General features: G+C 44.0%; 1 protein-coding gene across 2 annotated transcripts in view; it reads right to left on the reverse strand.

The window, feature by feature from the left end:
* LOC117357639 overlaps positions 1 to 19,228 on the reverse strand; it is a 269,485-nt gene that overhangs the window by 193,759 nt on the left and 56,498 nt on the right. For both annotated transcript variants that reach the window (XM_033938503.1, XM_033938504.1), the window contains exons 11-13: positions 15,982 to 16,122; positions 6,862 to 6,971; positions 208 to 343 (exon numbers count right to left, since the gene is read on the reverse strand). In XM_033938503.1, coding sequence (XP_033794394.1) covers positions 208 to 343; positions 6,862 to 6,971; positions 15,982 to 16,122 — 387 coding nt within the window. The remainder of the gene's footprint in view (positions 1 to 207; positions 344 to 6,861; positions 6,972 to 15,981; positions 16,123 to 19,228) is intronic.

Raw genomic sequence — 19,228 nt, forward strand, 5'->3', positions numbered from 1 at the left:
AAATAAAACAAAAGCAAAGGAAAAACAATAACTTTTTTAATGAACCAACTTAATGCAGTTTATGATTAGCTTCAAAGGTAACCCCTTCTTCTTCCGATCAGAAATAAGCAAATGCCTGAGGGAGGAAGGGTTTTGTTCATTGCTCTAATCGCCTCACATACTCCTGAAAGAACTACAGTATGTAATAAATTCCTCTCTCCACCTTACCTGAAGTTCTCGAATCCTCAGGTGGCGCAGATAAAGGAAAGACAGGTAGGCCCCATGCAACATAACGGGGTTCTTGGTGTCGTCATGTTTCTCCTCATCTAATCCCAGCAACTGCAGGGTGGTCTGGTAGCTGTACCTTTTCCAGAGTGAAAAAGGTGAATGATATCAAAATCTTGCAGCTGAGAGTTCTTTATACCTGGGGACCCGATTTTCCAATGAATTCAAATGCCGGCTTTTCCTTATTATGACCGGGATAGCCATGCAAATGATTATTCGCAATTGGAAGAATTGGGATCACCTTAGTTTTCCTTTTTGGTGGGAGAGCTTATGTTTAACTTATAAATATGAGAAAATGAATGCTGACATGCTGGGGCATAATAAGATATTCAAATTAGTTTGGGATCCATTGACGCCTTTTGTAGATTTGCTATAGTTGTCCTTTATCTTTATTTTCCGTTGTTTTTTCACCCACACATCCAGGGGGGGAGCATGGGGGGGGGGGGAGGTATATCTTTTGCTTTGGTATTATTCCTGATGGTAATGATGGTTGGGGGAGGGAATTTTTATCTTTTGTATAGATACTGATTGATTATAAGTGCTTGGTTGATTATCATTATTTGTATATAAATTGTATTGCACTTTTTGTTGGCATTAAAAACTAAATAAAGTTCAAAAAAAAAAAAAGAATTCAAATGGCCATAACCAGTATATTTGTAACCAGGTCTCCCTTGGTGTTTCCGCTCCCAAAGAAGGGAAGGTACTTTTTTTTTTTTACTGTTGTCTTAGGTTTCAGTTTCTCTTTCTGTTTCTGGAACCATAAGAATAAAGCCTGTACATGTCTAGGGAAGCCTGGCTCTGGGATGTGTACAGACGTAGGATGGTACCCAGGGATGCCCTCAAAGAATGTACATGAGATAAATTCTGATTTGGGCTGCTCAGAGGTAGGGTTACCATATTTGTTAAAGTAAAAAAGCGGAGATGTGGCCACGCCACACCCCTTTCTGTCCCCACACAAACCTCGTCTCCAAGCATGTGACATGATGACATCACAAGCATGCAAACATGTGTGTGATGTCATCATGTCATATCTGCAGCCCCAAGCTCTGGCAGAATCGGATGTAACAGGAAGAAAAAAAAAAATAATTTTGGAGCACTTACATCATTTTTTAGGCAACAGTCTCAATGAGCAATAATGCTTCTCTTTCTTTGTAATCTAATTGTGTAAACCGAATCAAGTCCTTTCTTTTAAGGGATGAAGGAGGAGGGATGAAAGAAGGAATGGCCTAGTAGTTAGAGCTACAGCCTCAGCACCCTGAGGTTGTAGGTTCAAATCCCACACTACTCCTTGTGACCCTGGGTAAGCCACTCAATCCTCCATAGCCCCAGGTACATTAGATAGATTGTGAGCCCACCAGGACAGATAGGGAAAATGCTTGAGTACTTGATTGTAAACCACTTAGATAGCCTTGATAGGTGGTATATAAATGCCTTAAATAAATAAATATATGAATCCAAGATTTAGATTAGATTAGGGAAATAATGTGAGCTGCTTGGGGGATGGGTCCATGCATAGAGCCTGTGAACTGCAGAGAGATGAGAGACAGAGTCTGCAGCAGTAAACTTGGGGAAAGCTGCATATAATAGCAACTCTATCATTAAGAGCCTCAGAACCATTACTGTGAGCTAAAGGAAAGCAGAGAATTTAATGCAGCACAAGTTATTGGTGAGGAAATGATTTATAGCTGCAGAGTTTCTGTGTGTTTGTGGGTCAATTTAGGAATAAAAGAATTATCTGTTCTTTTGCACTGACTTTAGCCTGCATTCATCCAGAGAGGTTAGGGTTTGCTTCTTTTCATTTGTTATCCCACTCTTTTGGAATTCCTCAAACCCACACTCCACTAGACCCTCCCAAAAACTGAAACTATCTTTCCCCTCTATAAAAGATATATCTCACGCAGGAAACCTTGGAACATCCCTCCCCTTTAGAACCACAGAACTCTGGAACAACCTCTCATCCCCGCTCAGAAATTCTAGCTCCTTCCAATCCTTCCGCAAACACTTGAAAACTTGGCTCTTTTCAAAAATCTAATCACCTCCCGTTCTCCAGTACCCTGTCCCTCTCTATCTTCTCAGTCCCTCTCCTATATCCCTTCATTGTAGTTCCTTTCCTCTTAACTTCTGTAAACCGTGCCGAGCTCTGCACCTAAGGTTTAGTTTAGTTTAGTTTAGTTTAGATAGTAGCAAACATTCTTCAGAGAAGCTGTTAGTTCCAGACAGGTGATAGGATAACAACTCAGTGGTACCCAACACAAGAAAGTGGCAATACTGATGAAAACAGGTTTTAAAAAAATTTGTGCGCACACAGATATACACTTTTTTGTATTTTATTGAACTTTGGGGCTGAGAAACACTCTGGTTTTAAGAGAGTCATCTAGTAAAATACTTACCTGTGCTTTTGGATATCCTAGAAAAAAGTTGGTATTAGGCTGAAAGGCATGACATGTTTTAGCTTTGAATATTATCACTAACTATAATAGTGTGATCAAAGTAAATTTGATTATACGTGAATGGTAAATTAGCTTTACTATTCATTTATATTTAAATTTAATTTACCTCATTTAAACATTTAATAACAACAATTATTGGACATACTTTTTTAGTTTTCTTTCACCTTCAATTGTTATTGGATTTTTTAAGTTGCAACAAATAAATACAAATATTTAACCTCCTCTTTTTCGAAGCTGCACAGCAAAAGCTCCGAAGCCTTTTACATCCATATGGGCTTCAGGGTATTTACCACAGCGGCAGCCCTTAGTGCAGCTTTGTTAAGGGGGGGTAAATGTTTAACCTCTGTGTTGGTGTGAATTGAAGGGGAAACCCTATTGAAACGTCTGACCGTGATTATAACATCTCTTACATTTAATTGTAATAATTAAATTATAATGTAATTGCATCATATCACCACTAGGGGTTTTTACACAGGGCCTTCCAAAACCCAGACAAACTGATGGGTTTTCCAAAATCCATCCGGACACCCAACAGTCCTCTAAGAAGAGGACATGTCCGGGTAAATCTGGACATCATGTAACCCTACTCAGAGGGAAAGGTGGAAGCCCTTGCAGTCCCTACAAAGACATGCATAATGCATTACATGTACAGCAGAGTAAGCAGTTGCTACAGAGCCAGATGAGAATGTCCCACTGCCACTTAAAACTGAACATGGCTAAGATTGACCTACTTCTCCCCTCCCCCCCCTCCCACTATCTCAGTCTCCTTAGCTCAACCTTGGTGTTCTCTTTGACTCTTCTCTTCACAAATCCAACAGACCACCAAAAGCTGTCATTTCTTTCTCTATAACATCACAAAAATCTGACCCTTCCTCTCTCAGCACACTACTAAAACACTTTTCCACACCCTCCTCACCTCTCGCCTAAACTATAGCAACCTGCTTCTCTCAGGCCTCCCACATAACCACCTATCTTCCCTCCAATCCATTCAGAATGCTGCTGCTAAGCTCACATCATCCCTCTTCTGTCCATCCACTTCCGCATACAGTTCAAATGGTTCATAGTCTTAAGCGCGAGAGACAGACGCGCGCCACAGAAAAACCTTCTTTTAAAGGGCTCCGACGGGGGGTGTTGGTGGGGAACCCCCACACTTTACTTAATAGTGATTGTGCTGGTGTTGGGGGGGGTTGTAACCCCACATTATACTGGAAACTTAACTTTTTCTCTATTTTTTAGGGAAAAAGTTAAATTTTCAGTATAATATGGGTGATCCCCCCCACACCCCCCAACACGGCAGCACGATCCCTATTAAGTAGAGTGGGGGTTCCCCCCACACCCCCCATCGGAGCCCTTTAAAAGAAGGTTTTCCTGCGGCACGCTGAAGTCTTGCACTGAATTGTCGGTGCACGCCTGTCTCGCGCGCTTAAGGCCCATCACCTTTCAAACTCCTCTTATAGACCTACAAGTGTATTCGCTCTTTAGCTCCTCAATCTCTTTCCTCTCTTATCTCTCCTTAAACTCCTCCTCGGGAACTCTGTTCATTGGCCAAGTCTTTCTTATCTGTACCTCTCTCCTCTACTATGTTCCTTCTCACTTGCTTTACCATAGGCCTGGAACAAACTGTCCGAGTCAATACGTCAAGCTCTGTCCCTGGGAGTCTTAAAATCTAGACCAATAGCTCACCTCTTCGAGAATGCATTTAACTCATAACCCTTTCATCCTAAGCCCTCTGAGAAACTTCCTAAGAACATAAGAATTGCTGCTGCTGGGTCAGACCAGTGGTCCATTGTGCCCAGCAGTCCGCTCACATGGCGGCCCCCACGTCAAAGACCAGTGCTCTAAATGAGTCCAGCCTCACCTGCGCACGTTCCAGTTTAGCAGGAACTTGTCCAACTTTGTCTTGAATCCCTGGAGGGTGTTTTCTCCTATAACAGATTCCATTAGAATGTTCCAGTTTTCTACCACTCTCTGGATGAAGAAGAACTTCCTTACATTTGTACGGAATTTATCCGCTTTCAACTTTAGAGAGTGCCCTCTTGTTCTCCCTACTTGTCTGTTAATTAGATGTAAGCTCTACTGAGCAAGGACCGTCTCTTAAATGTGTCAAAGTGCAGCGCTGCATATGTCTATCAGCACTATAGAAATATTAAATAGTAATAATAGCAGTAGCATTGCCCATTTATCTCAAGGTATTATTAATTCATTCATCATATATACCATCATTAACTCATAAAATCTCATAATGGTTTATTGTGACCAGCCAAGCGCTGTGCCTGTCAAGGTCCCGGGGAAAGCCGGAAGGAAGGGTACTGAGAAGCCGCTGGAGAATGCCACCGACCCAGAATAGGGGGAAGAGGAAACCCCGCACATTCACTACCATGCACACAGCAGGGTTAGGGACAGGGGTTTTAAACCTCCTTCCAGGAATAGTCAGGGAGGCTGTTTCCCTAATGTCCACCGGGGGAGCCGGAGAGAAGCCCAAGGGAGAGCAAGCTCAGCTAGAGCAGGGTGTGGCTCCCTTTTTGAAAAGCCAGAAGAGGTTAGCAAGCTACTGGGGAGGTTAGGAAGGAAGCTCAGGTCTGTCCCTAAAGAGGAGCTTCCCAGCGCCAGCAAGGGTCATACTTGTGACCCCATGGAAGTGGAAGAGGCTGGATCCACTTCAGAGCTGTTGGAAGCAGATGAGGAAATGCAACTGGAGTTGCAAGGAGAGCTGGTCCCTGAGCTGATGGAAGTAGGCTTGGCAACCCTTTTCAGGGACTGAACTGTGAGGTTTTTTTTTCTGTTTGCTATTTTTGGGCTGAGTGTTTGATTTAGTCAGCCAGTTACAGTGACTGTTTGAACTGTGAGATTTTGATACTGCACTGTTCTGATTCTCAGCACAGTTTGTTTAAAAAGCTAGGCAGAGGTTTGCTAAAAACCGGGAGGGATTTTTGAAAGCTGTTTGGTGCTTTTGCAAGCAAACCAGAGACACTTCCCTGAACCCAGCAGTGCTATAAAATAAGCTGGAGGCTTGTGCAGAGACTGAGTGTGTTGGAGACATTATAGCAGGAGAACTGCATTTTGAGGAAACCTGCTAGGAGCGGACTTTTGGAAGCCTTATTGTAAGGAGCTCTGTTGAGAGCAGGTTCACAGAGCAGAGTACTGACTTTGATAAGGAGAAAATCCTGAAAGCAACCAGAGTTTTTTTCCTTTTGGATATTTCTTCTTTGTGTTTACAAGTTGCATTATTTGTTTTGAACTTTGCCATTCATGAACTTTGCCATTCATTTAGAGAACCAACCCTGGAGCTGTGTGCTTTGGTTCTGGTTTCTATTTGTTTTGCTTATTAATACAGTTTCTGCAGGGTGACTCCATACTGAGTCACAAGCCGGTGCAGTTTTTTCTAACTGTAACCACTAGGGACACTGTGGAGTCTCGTGGCTAGGCTCTAGTGCCGGTTACATTATACAATTAAAAACAAACAGAAACTACCCTCAGTGTCCCACCCACCCCTTTTGCAATCATTTCTCACGCATATTCATGCCAGGTATCCTGAAAACCTATCTGGCTATAGGGTTCCCAGGACAGATTTGGAAAGCCCTGATAATCTAATCTAAGGCTTGGCTTTATATACCGAGACATCAGTCCAAGAAAGCTCGGTTCGGTTTACAATAGTTAGCTTACAAATAAAAACCATGAGGAATGGGACTAAGTTTTGGAAGATTAATTTTCAAAGTATTTAGCAAATAAAATGATTTTTAAAGATTTATGAAAAAGTTGAAGTGAACGGAACTCCTTAAAAGGAGTGGAAGATCATTCCAAAGTTGAGAAAGCTTAAAAATCAAAGATTGAGTGAAAATCTTGACTCCTTTTATCCCTTTCCTGGAAGGAAGAGATCATTTAAATAGTTGATTACCTCTTGCAAAGGAAAATCTGTAAACGTTCCAAGATAAAGGAAAGAGAGGAGTAAAAATACCATATAGGATTTTAAAAACAATACAAGCTGCCTTCCCCTTACTACTCCACTGGATCCTCACAGTCTCCCCAAACCCCTCGTACTGTTCATCGGCTTCCAGTTTCTGATATATCAAGGGAGTGGAGCTTTTGATCTAGTTTGTTGGTATTTCTGGGAGACACTGACTAAAGCATATTAAGAGCCCAGACTCACCCTGTTTTCTGCATCTTCCCGGAAGACAGGGGATGCTTCCAGACATCCCCACTGTTTGCGTTCATCTCCTTCTCTTGCAGCATGACAGTGCTCTCGTGAAGTGGCAGCCCCTGAGAGATGGTGGAAGAGAATGAGAGAGATAGAAAGTGAGATGTTTTTGTAACAAAAATAAATGTGAACATGCCATGCCTCTCTTGAGATCACTACATTGGCTTCCTATTTAGTCAAGTTCAAATGTACCTGTCTAGCTTTTCAAATATTTTATGGACAATTAGGTGACTCATTCGTAGCATTGCCTTTAGGTCTGCCACGACAAAGTGGCCATCGAGCTTCTACTGTTTATAAGCTGTCTTTTCTATCTTTTAAAGGTGTTTAGTCAAGAAGTCAAGTTTTCCGTTCTTCCTCTTTTCAACATACTATTTTATGGAATGAATTACCCATTAGTCTGCGGTCAGGCACTACCCATCAAATATTTCAAAAAAGACCACAGTATCGAGAAAGGATACTGAAACAGAAAATGGCAATAGTGGACTAGAGACAAAATGGACACTTTATGGACATAAACCCAAAAATGCAGCACAGGGACCCGAGAGGCAATTAGAACTAGAACCAGAGGGCTATCAAAGATCAAAGAAGCGGGCAGAGGATGGGATAGACACACCACAGGAGGCAGCACGAGAGGAGACCAGCAGGAACAACAAATCAAGAGTAGATCCAAAAGAAAAGGTAACAAACTGGGAATTAAATTGCCTATATACAAATGCTAGGAGCCTAAGGACTAAAATGGGGGAACTAGAAGTTATAGCCGGAAATAAGGACCTAGACATAATAGGAATCACAGAGACATGGTGGACAGAGGATAACAAATGGGATGTGGCCCTACCAGGGTACAAACTCTACAGGAGGGACAGGGCACACAAGAAGGAGGGAGGAATAGCACTGTATATAAAGGACTCCATTCCTTCATCCAGAACAGAAACAACAATAAGGGCAGACAGTCTGGAGTCGCTATGGGTTAAGCTGACAGGAGGGGAAGGAGCTGACATCAAATTGGGACTGTACTATCGCCCACCAGGACAGCCAGAAGGAAACGACCTGGACCTGGAGGCTGAACTGAGGCAGGTGTGTAAAAGTGGAAGGGTAGTGGTTATGGGGGATTTCAACTATCCGGGAATAGACTGGGGCATTGGGCACTCAAATTGCACGAGAGAAACTAAATTCCTAGAGGCGATAAGGGACTGTTTCATGGAGCAGCTGGTCACGGAACCAACGCGAGGGGATGCCACTCTAGACCTAATCCTCAACGGGCTAGAGGGACCCGCAAAGGAAGTGGTGGTACTAGCATCACTAGTAAACAGCGATCACAACATGATCCAGTACAAATTAAGCATGGGAACATCAAAGGTAAAAAGGACCACAACGACAGCACTCAACTTCAGAAAAGGAAACTACAAGGACATGAGGAAAATGGTAGGAAAAAAGCTCAATAACAGCTCAGGGAAGGTGAAGACCGTAAAGGAAGCCTGGACACTGCTTAAAGGCACAGTGCTCGAGGCACAAGACCTGTGTGTCCCAAGGTTTAGGAAAGGGTGCAAAAAAAATCGAACTAGAAACCCAGCATGGATAACAACTGCAGTTAAAAAGGCGATAAGCGACAAGAAATCATCCTTCAAGAAATGGAAAAAGGAACCAACAAAGGAAAACCAGAAAGAGCACAAAAGACACCAGAAAGAATGTCATCGAGAGGTCAGGAAAGCAAAGAGGGAATATGAGGAAAGACTGGCAGGAGAAGCAAGAAACTTCAAACCCTTCTTCAGGTATGTGAAAGGGAAACAACCAGCCAGAGAGGAAGTGGGACCACTGGACGATGGAGACAGGAAAGGAGCGATAAAGGAAGAAAAAGAGATAGCTGAAAGGTTAAACAAATTCTTCTTGTCAGTCTTCACCAGAGAAGACACATCCAATATCCCGGAACCCGAGGTGATTATAAACGGAGAACACGACGAAAGGCTGGTACAACTAGAGGTAAGCAAAGAGGATGTCCTCAGACAGATAGACAGGCTAAAGAGCAACAAATCACCAGGCCCGGACGGCATACACCCAAGGGTACTAAAAGAACTGAGAAACGAAATAGCAGAGATACTTCGCCAAAGATGTAACCTCTCCCTAAAAACTGGGGAGATCCCAGAGGACTGGAAAATAGCGAATGTCACGCCCATCTTTAAGAAGGGATCAAGGGGTGACCAGGGAAACTACAGGCCTGTGAGCTTGACCTCGGTTCCAGGGAAGATGATGGAAGCAATGGTAAAAGACACAATCTGTGAACACATAGAAAACAATGGACAACTGAAGGCGAGCCAGCACGGCTTCTGCAAGGGAAGGTCATGTCTCACGAACTTGCTGTACTTCTTTGAGGGAATAAACAGCCAGATGGATAAGGGGGAATCCATAGACATCATTTACCTTGACTTCCAAAAAGCCTTCGACAAGGTACCTCACGAACGGCTACTTAAAAAGCTGTGGAACCACGGGGTGCAAGGGGATATCCACCGATGGATCAAACACTGGTTGGCAGGCAGGAAACAGAGGGTCGGAGTAAAGGGCCAATACTCAGATTGGCAATGAGTCACGAGCGGAGTTCCACAGGGGTCGGTGCTGGGACCTCTACTCTTCAATATATTTATTAACGATCTGGAGACAGGGACGAAATGTGAGGTTATCAAATTTGCTGATGACACCAAACTCTGCAGCAGGGTTAGAAACACGGCAGACTGTGAAGACCTGCAAAGGGACCTAACGAGACTGGAAGACTGGGCAAAAAAGTGGCAAATGAGTTTTAACGTAGAGAAATGCAAGGTCATGCATGTAGGGAAAAAGAACCCGATGTTCAGCTACAAAATGGGAGGAACACTGCTAGGGGTGAGTAACCTTGAAAGGGACCTGGGGGTGATGGTCGACACATCACTGAAACCATCGGCACAATGTGCGACAGCCTCAAAGAAAGCAAACAGAATGCTGGGCATCATCAAAAAGGGTATCACAACCAGGACGAAGGAAGTCATCATGCCACTGTATCGCGCGATGGTGCGCCCGCCTGGAGTACTGTGTTCAATACTGGTTGCCGTACCTCAAGAAGGACATGGCGGTACTCGAGGGAGTGCAGAGGAGGGTGACTAAACTGATAAAAGGTATGGAAAAATTTTCATACGCTGACAGGTTAAAAATGCTGGGGCTGTTCTCCCTGGAGAAGAGGAGACTTAGAGGGGACATGATAGAAACCTTCAAAATCCTTAAGGGCATAGAGAGAGTAAATAAGGACAGATTCTTCAAACTGTGGGGAGCCACAAGCACTAGGGGTCACTCGGAGAAATTGAAAGGGGACAGGTTTAGAACAAATGCTAGGAGGTTCTTTTTTACCCAGAGGGTGGTGGACACATGGAACGCGCTTCCGGAGGATGTGATAGGCCAGAACTCTGTACAGGGGTTCAAGAAGGGTTTGGATAGGTTCCTGGAGGATAAGGGGATAGAGGGGTTCAGATAGAACTTGAGGTAGGTTATAGGAATGGTCAGAGACCACTTCACAGGTCACTGACCTGATGGGCCGCCGCGGGAGCGGACCGCTGGGCGTGATGGACCTCTGGTCTGACCCAGTGGAGGCAACTTCTTATGTTCTTATAGATTAAAAACTTTCTTGTTTTCTGTTATTTCGGACTAGGGATTTTCTTTTTAAAATAATGGACTGTGCAAAGTCTTATTGTAAACCACATTGAGCCTTCTTTTGCAGGGATGATGCGGTATATAAAACGAAGGATTAGATTCAAATATAAAGTTCTAGTTTGCCGAGGCAGTGTTAAGTGTATCTGTGTGTATGGCAGCTTGTGTGGGTATTTAGCTCTGTGTGTGCGACAATGATGATGCTAGATTCAACGTTCGAGTCATCCCCAAGGAAAAGGATTTAGGTGTCATGTTGAAATCTTCAGCTCAGCAAACCGCAGCAGCCAAAAAGGCAATCAGAATTCTAGGACTTATTAGAAAGGGAATCGAGAACTGCACTCATCTCTCATCTGGTTCCAATGTTGGTGCATTTTCGAGAGAAAAAAAAAATAGTTGCCATGACTTATGAATCAACCCTCATATAAAACAAATAGGAGGAAATATTTTCTCATTTATCATAAAAGCTCTGGAATTCATTGCCAGAACAAGTGGTAAAAGTAGTTATTATAGCTGGGTTTAAAAAAAGGTTTGGACAAATTCTTGGAGGAAAAGTCCATAAACCATTGATTTCAGTTAGCTCATACCTTTTTTAGTAGCAGCTCAAAGTTGAGTCACATTCAGGTATATTGGGTGTTTTCCTGTTCGGGGGGGGGGGGGCGGGGGGCAGTTATGTGACTTGTGGAAGATTAGTAGGAGCTGTGGTGGGATTTGAATCCCGGCTTCAATGGTTGTTAGTCCAGGGCTCTATCCACTAGGCTATTCCTCCATTATTAAGGGAGTTTCAAGATTATTTTACATTTGATATACCGCCTATCAAGAATTAGCTAAACAGTTTACAAGAATTAATGTGTAAAAATGTGTAATATAAAATAAAATAATCAAACTATGACAATTAAAATTCGCTATGAGGAAGGGGTTACAAGACAGATAGGAGGGAAAGGACATTAGGGAATAAAAAAATAAATTGAGACATAAATAAATGTAAAAGGGGACAAGTGGGTAGGGTGGTACAAGATGGAGGGGATTGTTTCTATGGAAGCGATTTGTTGAACTGTGCTATAGGAAGTCCTTGAATGGAGAGAAGGTGAGCTCAGGTATTGGAGGCATCTTTAAAAAAAGGAACGCTTTGATTCTGGATCGGAATTTTTCTAGGGAGGGTTCTAGCTTAATGCGAAGGGGAAGAGTAATCCAAAATTTAGGAGCAGTTACTGAAATAATGGATTTTCAGGTGGAATCATAAAATATTTGGCGAGTGGATGGAATTATTAACCGTTTCTGGTTGTTGGAGCGTAGCTCTGGTTGAGGTGTAAGGGATCAGATGGTTAACAAGAAAGGGAGGTCTGGAGAAAGCCACCGCTTATCTCTGGGGATTGGTAGGCTGGTATCTTGTTAGTTTTTTGGACTTGGGACCTGGATTGTCCACTGCTGAAATCAGGATATTGGGCTAGATGAACCTTGGTCTGATCCAGTAGGGCAATTCTTACATGGCTATGGGGATGTAGATGTTTGAGGGTGTGTCTAGATGGGATTATGTGTTTGTGTCTATATATTACATTATATTAGTTTCTTTTAGTCCGCCAATACCTTGCGGTTCTAGGCAGACTACAGTTTGTCTTTCTGAGCTATATTTGTAGTGATCATAAGGTACACAGCATAATATGTACGTAATGTGTAAACTGCATAGTTATATGCGGTATATACATTTTTTAAAAAATAAAGAGATTCTGGTCATTTCCAGAAAACTACAGAGATGCTATTGGTTGTAACATTTGGAGTATGGTGATGGAGTAAGGATACTGGTTGTAGCAGGAGTTTGTCTTGACATATTGATTTTTCTTGGATTTTAGCTGAAATCTCAGATATAGTGAGGTAGATCTGGGAATCATCAGCGTACAGGTGATACTGGAAGCCATGGGAAGATATCAGAGCACCAAGGGAAGAGGTGTAGAGAGAGAAGAGGTCCTAAGACAGAGCTTTGGGGTTTATTGCTTTTGCTCCCCTTTGCATTAATTAAATGGGAAATGTTGCCTTACATGCAAAGGCTGCACCATTGTCTCACAATTAGCCCAAATAAAGCCACAAACTCCTTCTCTCCCATTGAAAAAACCTTTAAGAGACTATTCGGGAGGAGGTAATGTATCAGATAGAAGAGGACAAATGGGCTGTTGGTGACAAGATGAAAGGGCTTCCCATGAACAAGGATGGCAGATGAGGTTCAACGTGGATAAGTGTAAAGTGATGCATGTCGGTAACAAAAATCTCATGCACAAATACAGGATGTCCGGGGCGGTACTTGGAGAGACCTGCCAGGAAAGAGACTTGGGAGTTCTGATCGACAAGTCGATGAAGCCGTCCACGCAATGTGTGTCGGCGGCAAAAAGGGCAAACAGAATGCTAGGAATGATAAAGAAGGGGATCATGAACAGATCAGAGAAGGTTATCATGCCGCTGTACCAGGCCATGGTGCGCCCTCACCTGGAGTACTGCGTCCAGCACTGGTCACCGTACATGAAGAAGGACATGGTACTACTTGAAAGGATCCAGAGAAGAGCGACTAAGATGGTTAAGGGGCTGGAGGAGCTGCCGTACAGGGAGAGATTAGAGAAACTGGGCCTCTTCTCCCTCAAACAGAGGAGATTGAGAGTGGACATGATTCAAGGTACTGAAGGGAATAGACTTAGTAGATAAAGACAACGGATTAGGGGGACCTGCAAAAGAAGTGGCAGTAGTAGGGCCACTAGGAAACAGTGATCACAACATGATTCAGTACAAATTAGGAGTAAGTACAACAAAAGGGAAAAGAACCACAGTGACAACGCTCAACTTCAAGAAAGGGAACTATGATGCTATGAGAGCAATGGTAAGAAAAAAACTTAGAAACAGCTCAAGGAAAACAGAAACTGTAGAGCAAGCCTGGTCTCTATTCAAGGGCACAGTGCAAGAAGCACAACATAGGTACATCCCCATATTTAGAAAAGGGTGCAAAAAAAAACCGAACAAAAGACCCCGCATGGATAAACAATGAGGTGAAGAAAGCGATAGGAGACAAAAAAAAATCATTCCGGAAATGGAAAAAGGACCAGACTGGGGAAAACTGGGATGAACACAGGAAAGGCCAAAGAAAATGTCACCAAGTGGTTAGGAGAGCGAAAAGAGAATACGAAGAGAGACTGGCCAGGGAGGCAAAAAACTTCAAATCATTCTTCAGATATGTTAAGGGGAAGAAACCGGAGAGGGAGGAAGTAGGACCGTTGGATGATGGAGATAAAAAGGGAGTGATAAAGGAGCAAAAAGAGGTAGCTGACAGGTTAAACAAATTCTTCTCGTCAGTCTTCACAAGCGAGGACACATCAAATGTACCGGAACCCAACGTGATCTTCCATGGTGATCAAGAAGAAAAACTGTCGGCAATAGAGGTGAGCCATGAGGATGTCCTCCAACAGATAGATAGATTGAAAAGCGACAAATCACCAGGCCCAGACGGAATCCACCCTAGGGTACTAAAAGAACTAAGAAATGAGATAGCATGAATTACTCCAACGAGTTTGCAACCTATCCTTGAAAACTGGAGAGATACCGGAGGACTGGAAGATAGCAAATGTTACACCTATCTTTAAAAAGGGGTCAAGAGGAGACCCGGGAAACTATAGGCCGGTAAGTTTGACATCGGTTCCAGGCAAGATGGTAGAAGCACTGATAAAGGACAACATCTGTGAGCACATCGAAAAAAAATGGGCTGATGAAAGCGAGCCAACATGGCTTCTGCAAAGGAAGATCGTGCCAAACAAACTTACTGCACTTCTTCGAGGGGGTAAACAGCCATTTGGACAAAGGGGAACCTGTAGACATCATCTACCTTGACTTCCAAAAGGCCTTTGACAAGGTACCCCATGAGCGGTTACTTAGGAAGCTGTGGAACCACGGGGTGGAAGGGGACGTACACAGATGGGTCAAACACTGGTTGGCAGGCAGGAGACAGAGAGTTGGAGTGAAGGGTCACTACTCGGGCTGGAGGAAAGTCACGAGTGGAGTTCCGCAGGGGTCTGTACTTGGACCGCTTCTGTTCAATGTATTTATTAATGACCTGGAAACGGGGACGAAATGTGAAGTTATAAAATTTGCGGATGACACTAAACTCTGTAGAAGGGTCAGAACTATGGAAGAGTGTGAGGACCTACAAAGGGACCTAAGCAAACTGGAAGAGTGGGCGAATAAATGGCAGATGAAATTCAATGTGGGGAAATGCAAGGTCATGCATATAGGGAGAAAGAACCCGATGTTCAGCTACCAAATGGGGGGACTAGTATTAGAGGGAAGTAACCTTGAAAGAGATCTGGGTGTACTGGTGGATACAACAATGAAGTCAACGACGCAATGCGCAGCAGCCGCGAAGAAAGCGAACAGAATGTTGGGTATTATTAAAAATGGTATTACGACCAGAACAAAAGAAGTCATCCTGCCGTTGTATCGGGCAATGGTGCGCCCGCACCTGGAGTACTGTGTTCAGTATTGGTCACCGCACCTTAAGAAGGATATGGCAATACTTGAGAGGGTCCAGAGGAGAGCGACACGAATGATTAAGGGCATGGAAAACCTTTCATACACTGAAAGATTGGAGAAGCTGGAGCTCTTCTCCCTGGAAAAGCGGAGACTCAGAGGAGACATGATAGAGACCTACAAGATCATGAAGGGCATAGAGAAAGTGGAGAGAGACAGATTCTTCAAACTTTCAAAACATAAAAGAACAAGAGGGCACTCGGAAAAATTGGAAGGGGATAGATTCAAAACAAATGCTAGGAAGTTTTTCTTTACTCAGCGGGTGGTGGACACCTGGAATGCGCTTCCAGAGGATGTAATAGGGCAGAGTACGGTACTGGGGTTTAAGAAAGGATTGGACGGTTTCCTGATGGAAAAGGGGATAGAGGGATATAGATAGAGGATTATTGTGCAGGTTCTGGACCTGTTGGGCCGCCGCGTGAGCGGACTGCTGGGCACGATGGACCTCAGGTCTGACCCGGCAGAGGCATTGCTTATGTGCTTATGTGCTTATGTGGTCATCCTCTCCAAGGTAGAGAGAATGAGAGGGCACTCTCTAAAGTTGAAAGGAGGTAGATTCCGTACAAACGTAAGGAAGTTCTTCTTCACCCAGAGAGTGGTAGAAAGCTGGAACACTCTTCTGGAGTCTGTTATAGGGGAAAACACCCTCCAGGGATTCAAGACAAAGTTAGACAAGTTCCTGCTGAACAAGAACTTGCGCTGTTAGGGCTAGTCTCAGTTAGGGTGCTGGTCTTTGACCAGAGGGCCACCGTGTGAGTGGACTGCTGGGCATGATGGACCATTGGTCTGACCCAGCAGCAGCAATTCTTATGTTCTTATGAGTCACCTGTGTGCTTCTAGGCATTCTACCTGCTGATGGTCCATGTTCCGGTATATCCTTGTCCAGACATGGATGCTGTCCTGAGCTGAGAGCGAGCGCACTGGAGCTGCTTCCAGTACAACTGCAGCATGTTCCTGCAGAGCTTCCATCACTTGCTCTGCTGTGGAAACCTGAACTCAAACATAAAGAGACTGATATCTAAGCAAGAGGAGAATTAATAAGTCAGCATTAGAACCTAAGCTTGTAGCAACACAGTAGATGATAGATAAAAACCTGCTGCCCAGTCTGCCCAACAAGATAAACATAGCATATGATGTGATACGATTCTGCAAATCTGTCCTCTCCTGGCTTTCCTCCTACCTCTCCCATTGTATTGGTGGGTCCCCCTCTACTTCTATCCTGCTAGAGCTTGACGTACCCCAAAGCTTTGTCTTAGAACCTCTTCTCTCTCTCCACTTCTTCCCTTGGTGCCCTGATCTCTTCCCATGGCTTCGATGTATCACCTGTATGCTGATGAGTCCCAGATCTACCTCACTATACCCGAGATATCACCTGTCTCCTCTACTCATAACTTTGGAGTCGTCTTGGACTCCAACCTCTCATTTTCTACCCACATCCAACAGACTACTAAAGCCTGCCACTTCTACCTCTACAATATCATCAAAATTTGCCCCTACCTCTCTGAGTACACTACCCGGACCCTTGTCCATAATCTTGTAATCTCATGCTTAGACTACTGCAATCTACTTCTAAATAGGTCTCCCGCTGAACCGCCTCTTCCCCCCTGCAATCTGTACAAAACTCTGCTACATTCACCTCACACCTCTCCTCAAATCACTTCATTGGGGGCTCCCTATCCGCCTTTGCATACAGTTCAAGCTCCTATTACAAAGGGTTGCCAGATTTTCCAATCAGAAAATCTGGACCCTTAGACCTGCCCCCAAGCTCATCCAATTCTGTCCATCCCTGTAACACCCTAATCCCCCCCTCCTGCTGCCTGCTCTTGATGACATCATGCGCATATGCGTGTGACATCATTGCATGGCATCCACGCATGTGTGGACTTCCTGCCTGCCTGATGCGATTTGAGGAGGTTTTTCAAAACCCAGACAAAGTGCCGGGTTTTGAAAAGCCGTCCAGGGAAATCTGGACTATTACTAACCTACAAGTGTGTTCATTCTGTTGCCCCTCAGAATCTCTTCTCACTTCTCTCTCCTTATGCACCTCCCCGAGAACTCCGTTCCTCAGATAAATTGCATTTATCTGTACCCTTCTCCTCCAGTTCCAATTACGCTCGCTGCCCCATATGCCTGGAATAAACTACCTGAGTCCGTCTACCATGCCCCTTCTCATGTTCAAAAGTAGGCTGAAAAGTTCAACTCATAACTCTTCTCCCCTCTTGCCCTCTGCTCACCACCCTGGCCAGCAGTTTAACCATCCCTTCTGACTGTAAGCCCTACCCTGGCATCCTGTTTGTCTGTCTTGATTGTTTACATTATAAGATCATTTGAGCAGGGACGTTCTTCTTTGTAACTCTGTAGCGTCTGGTAGCGCTATAGAAATCAGTCATATAATCTATCCTTAATATTTTCAGGCCTACAGACCCTAGAAGTGCTCACCACTGGAGTTGCTATTGAAGCCCATCGAGATCTGAGCCATAATCAGAGAACAGACTGTAGGAAGTCTTCCCAGCTCTGGAATAATTTCCTAGTTACTGGGATTGTTGTCTAAACACCACTAAGTTTGTCTTTTTCATATAGGGATCCTTTGATTTGATCCCACTAATTTTTGGATTCTGTTACCCTTTTCATCTCCCATAGGCAGGGCCGGATTTAGATGAAAAGAGGCCCTAGGCTATTCCACTTATGAGGCCCTTTCACTTCCCATTTTTAAGTTTGTAAATTACATGAGAGATAATAAAATACATCATTACTGTGATATATATCATTATATCACAGTAGTGATGTTAAATGAAACAGTAACAGTTAAATGAAACATGTTGTTATTGGTACTAACCTTTATAAAAAAATGTAACACAGATAATAAATAAAAAAAAGTTAAGAATACTTATTTGGACATTTATTCTCAGCACCATATATAGTACTTGTAACAATAACTAATCAAACATAACACACAACGTTGCCCCTTCCTATGTCCATAGTGCCCCCAGTGCGTCCTTCCTCACCTCATCCCCCCTCCGATGCCCGCCTGCTTCCCATCCCCCTTCCATCGAACGCCATCCTGCCTGCCTGCCTTCCATTAAACCCCCCCCCCCCCCCCCCCCCCCCCCGATGCTAGTCTGGGCCGCCCTGTCCTGACAGATCCACGTTTTGCCTCTCTCCCCACGGGGCAGGACTTTGCCCAGCTGTTTCCGGACTGACGTCTTTCCCTCCCCGATCCTCCTCCCAGGGCGAGAAAAAGAAAGGGAGAAGCCGAGTCGGCGCCCCGTTGTGGCCGGAGCCGGTTCCGATCCCGAAGCGTAGAATTTCTCCTTATTTTCGGTTCAGTGTTTTAGTGTTCACTGTTTTTAGAATAGTGTAATTTTAATTTTGTTAACAATTTGAATGTAGGCCCCTCTTGATCTTGAGGCCCTAGGCTGAAGCCTAGTTAGCCTATAGGAAAATCCGGCCCTGCCCATAAGAGGGCATTCCAGGTACCCACCACCCTCTCCGTGAAAAAGTGCTTCCCATGTGACTTCCCTACAGCCACAATTCATGTCCTCCAGTTCTACCACTTTCCCATCTCTGAAAAAGATTTGATTGCATATTAATATCTTTCAAATATTTATATCTGTATAATATCAACCCTAGCCCTTCTTTCCTCTAGGTCAAGTCTCTTCTCATACATCTTATGCCACAAACTGCACACCATTTTGTCAACTTTTTCTGAACCACTTGAGTCTTTTTACATCCTCAGCAAGATATAGCCTCCAAAATTGAACATAAGAATCCAAACGGGGGCATCAACACGTCTTTTCTTCTACATCTAAATACTTACGTGGCATAAATGTGCAAGAGGAGAGACTCTTTCAAATTCCAGAGCTCTCTTTCAAGTGAGAATCAGAGGTTAAGAGGCGATAGGCTCAGGAGTCATCTAAGGAAATACTTTTTTTACAGAAAGGGTGGTAGATGTGTGGAACTGTCTCCCGGAAGAGGTGGTGGAGACAGAGACTGTCTCTGAATTCAAGAAAGCCTGGGACAGGTACATGGGATCTCTTAGGGAGAGGAGGAGATAGTCGACGCTGTGGATGGGCCGACTGGATGGGCCATTTGGCCT

Source organism: Geotrypetes seraphini, chromosome 3 (assembly GCF_902459505.1).
Source record: "Geotrypetes seraphini chromosome 3, aGeoSer1.1, whole genome shotgun sequence".
NCBI lineage: Eukaryota > Metazoa > Chordata > Amphibia > Gymnophiona > Dermophiidae > Geotrypetes > Geotrypetes seraphini.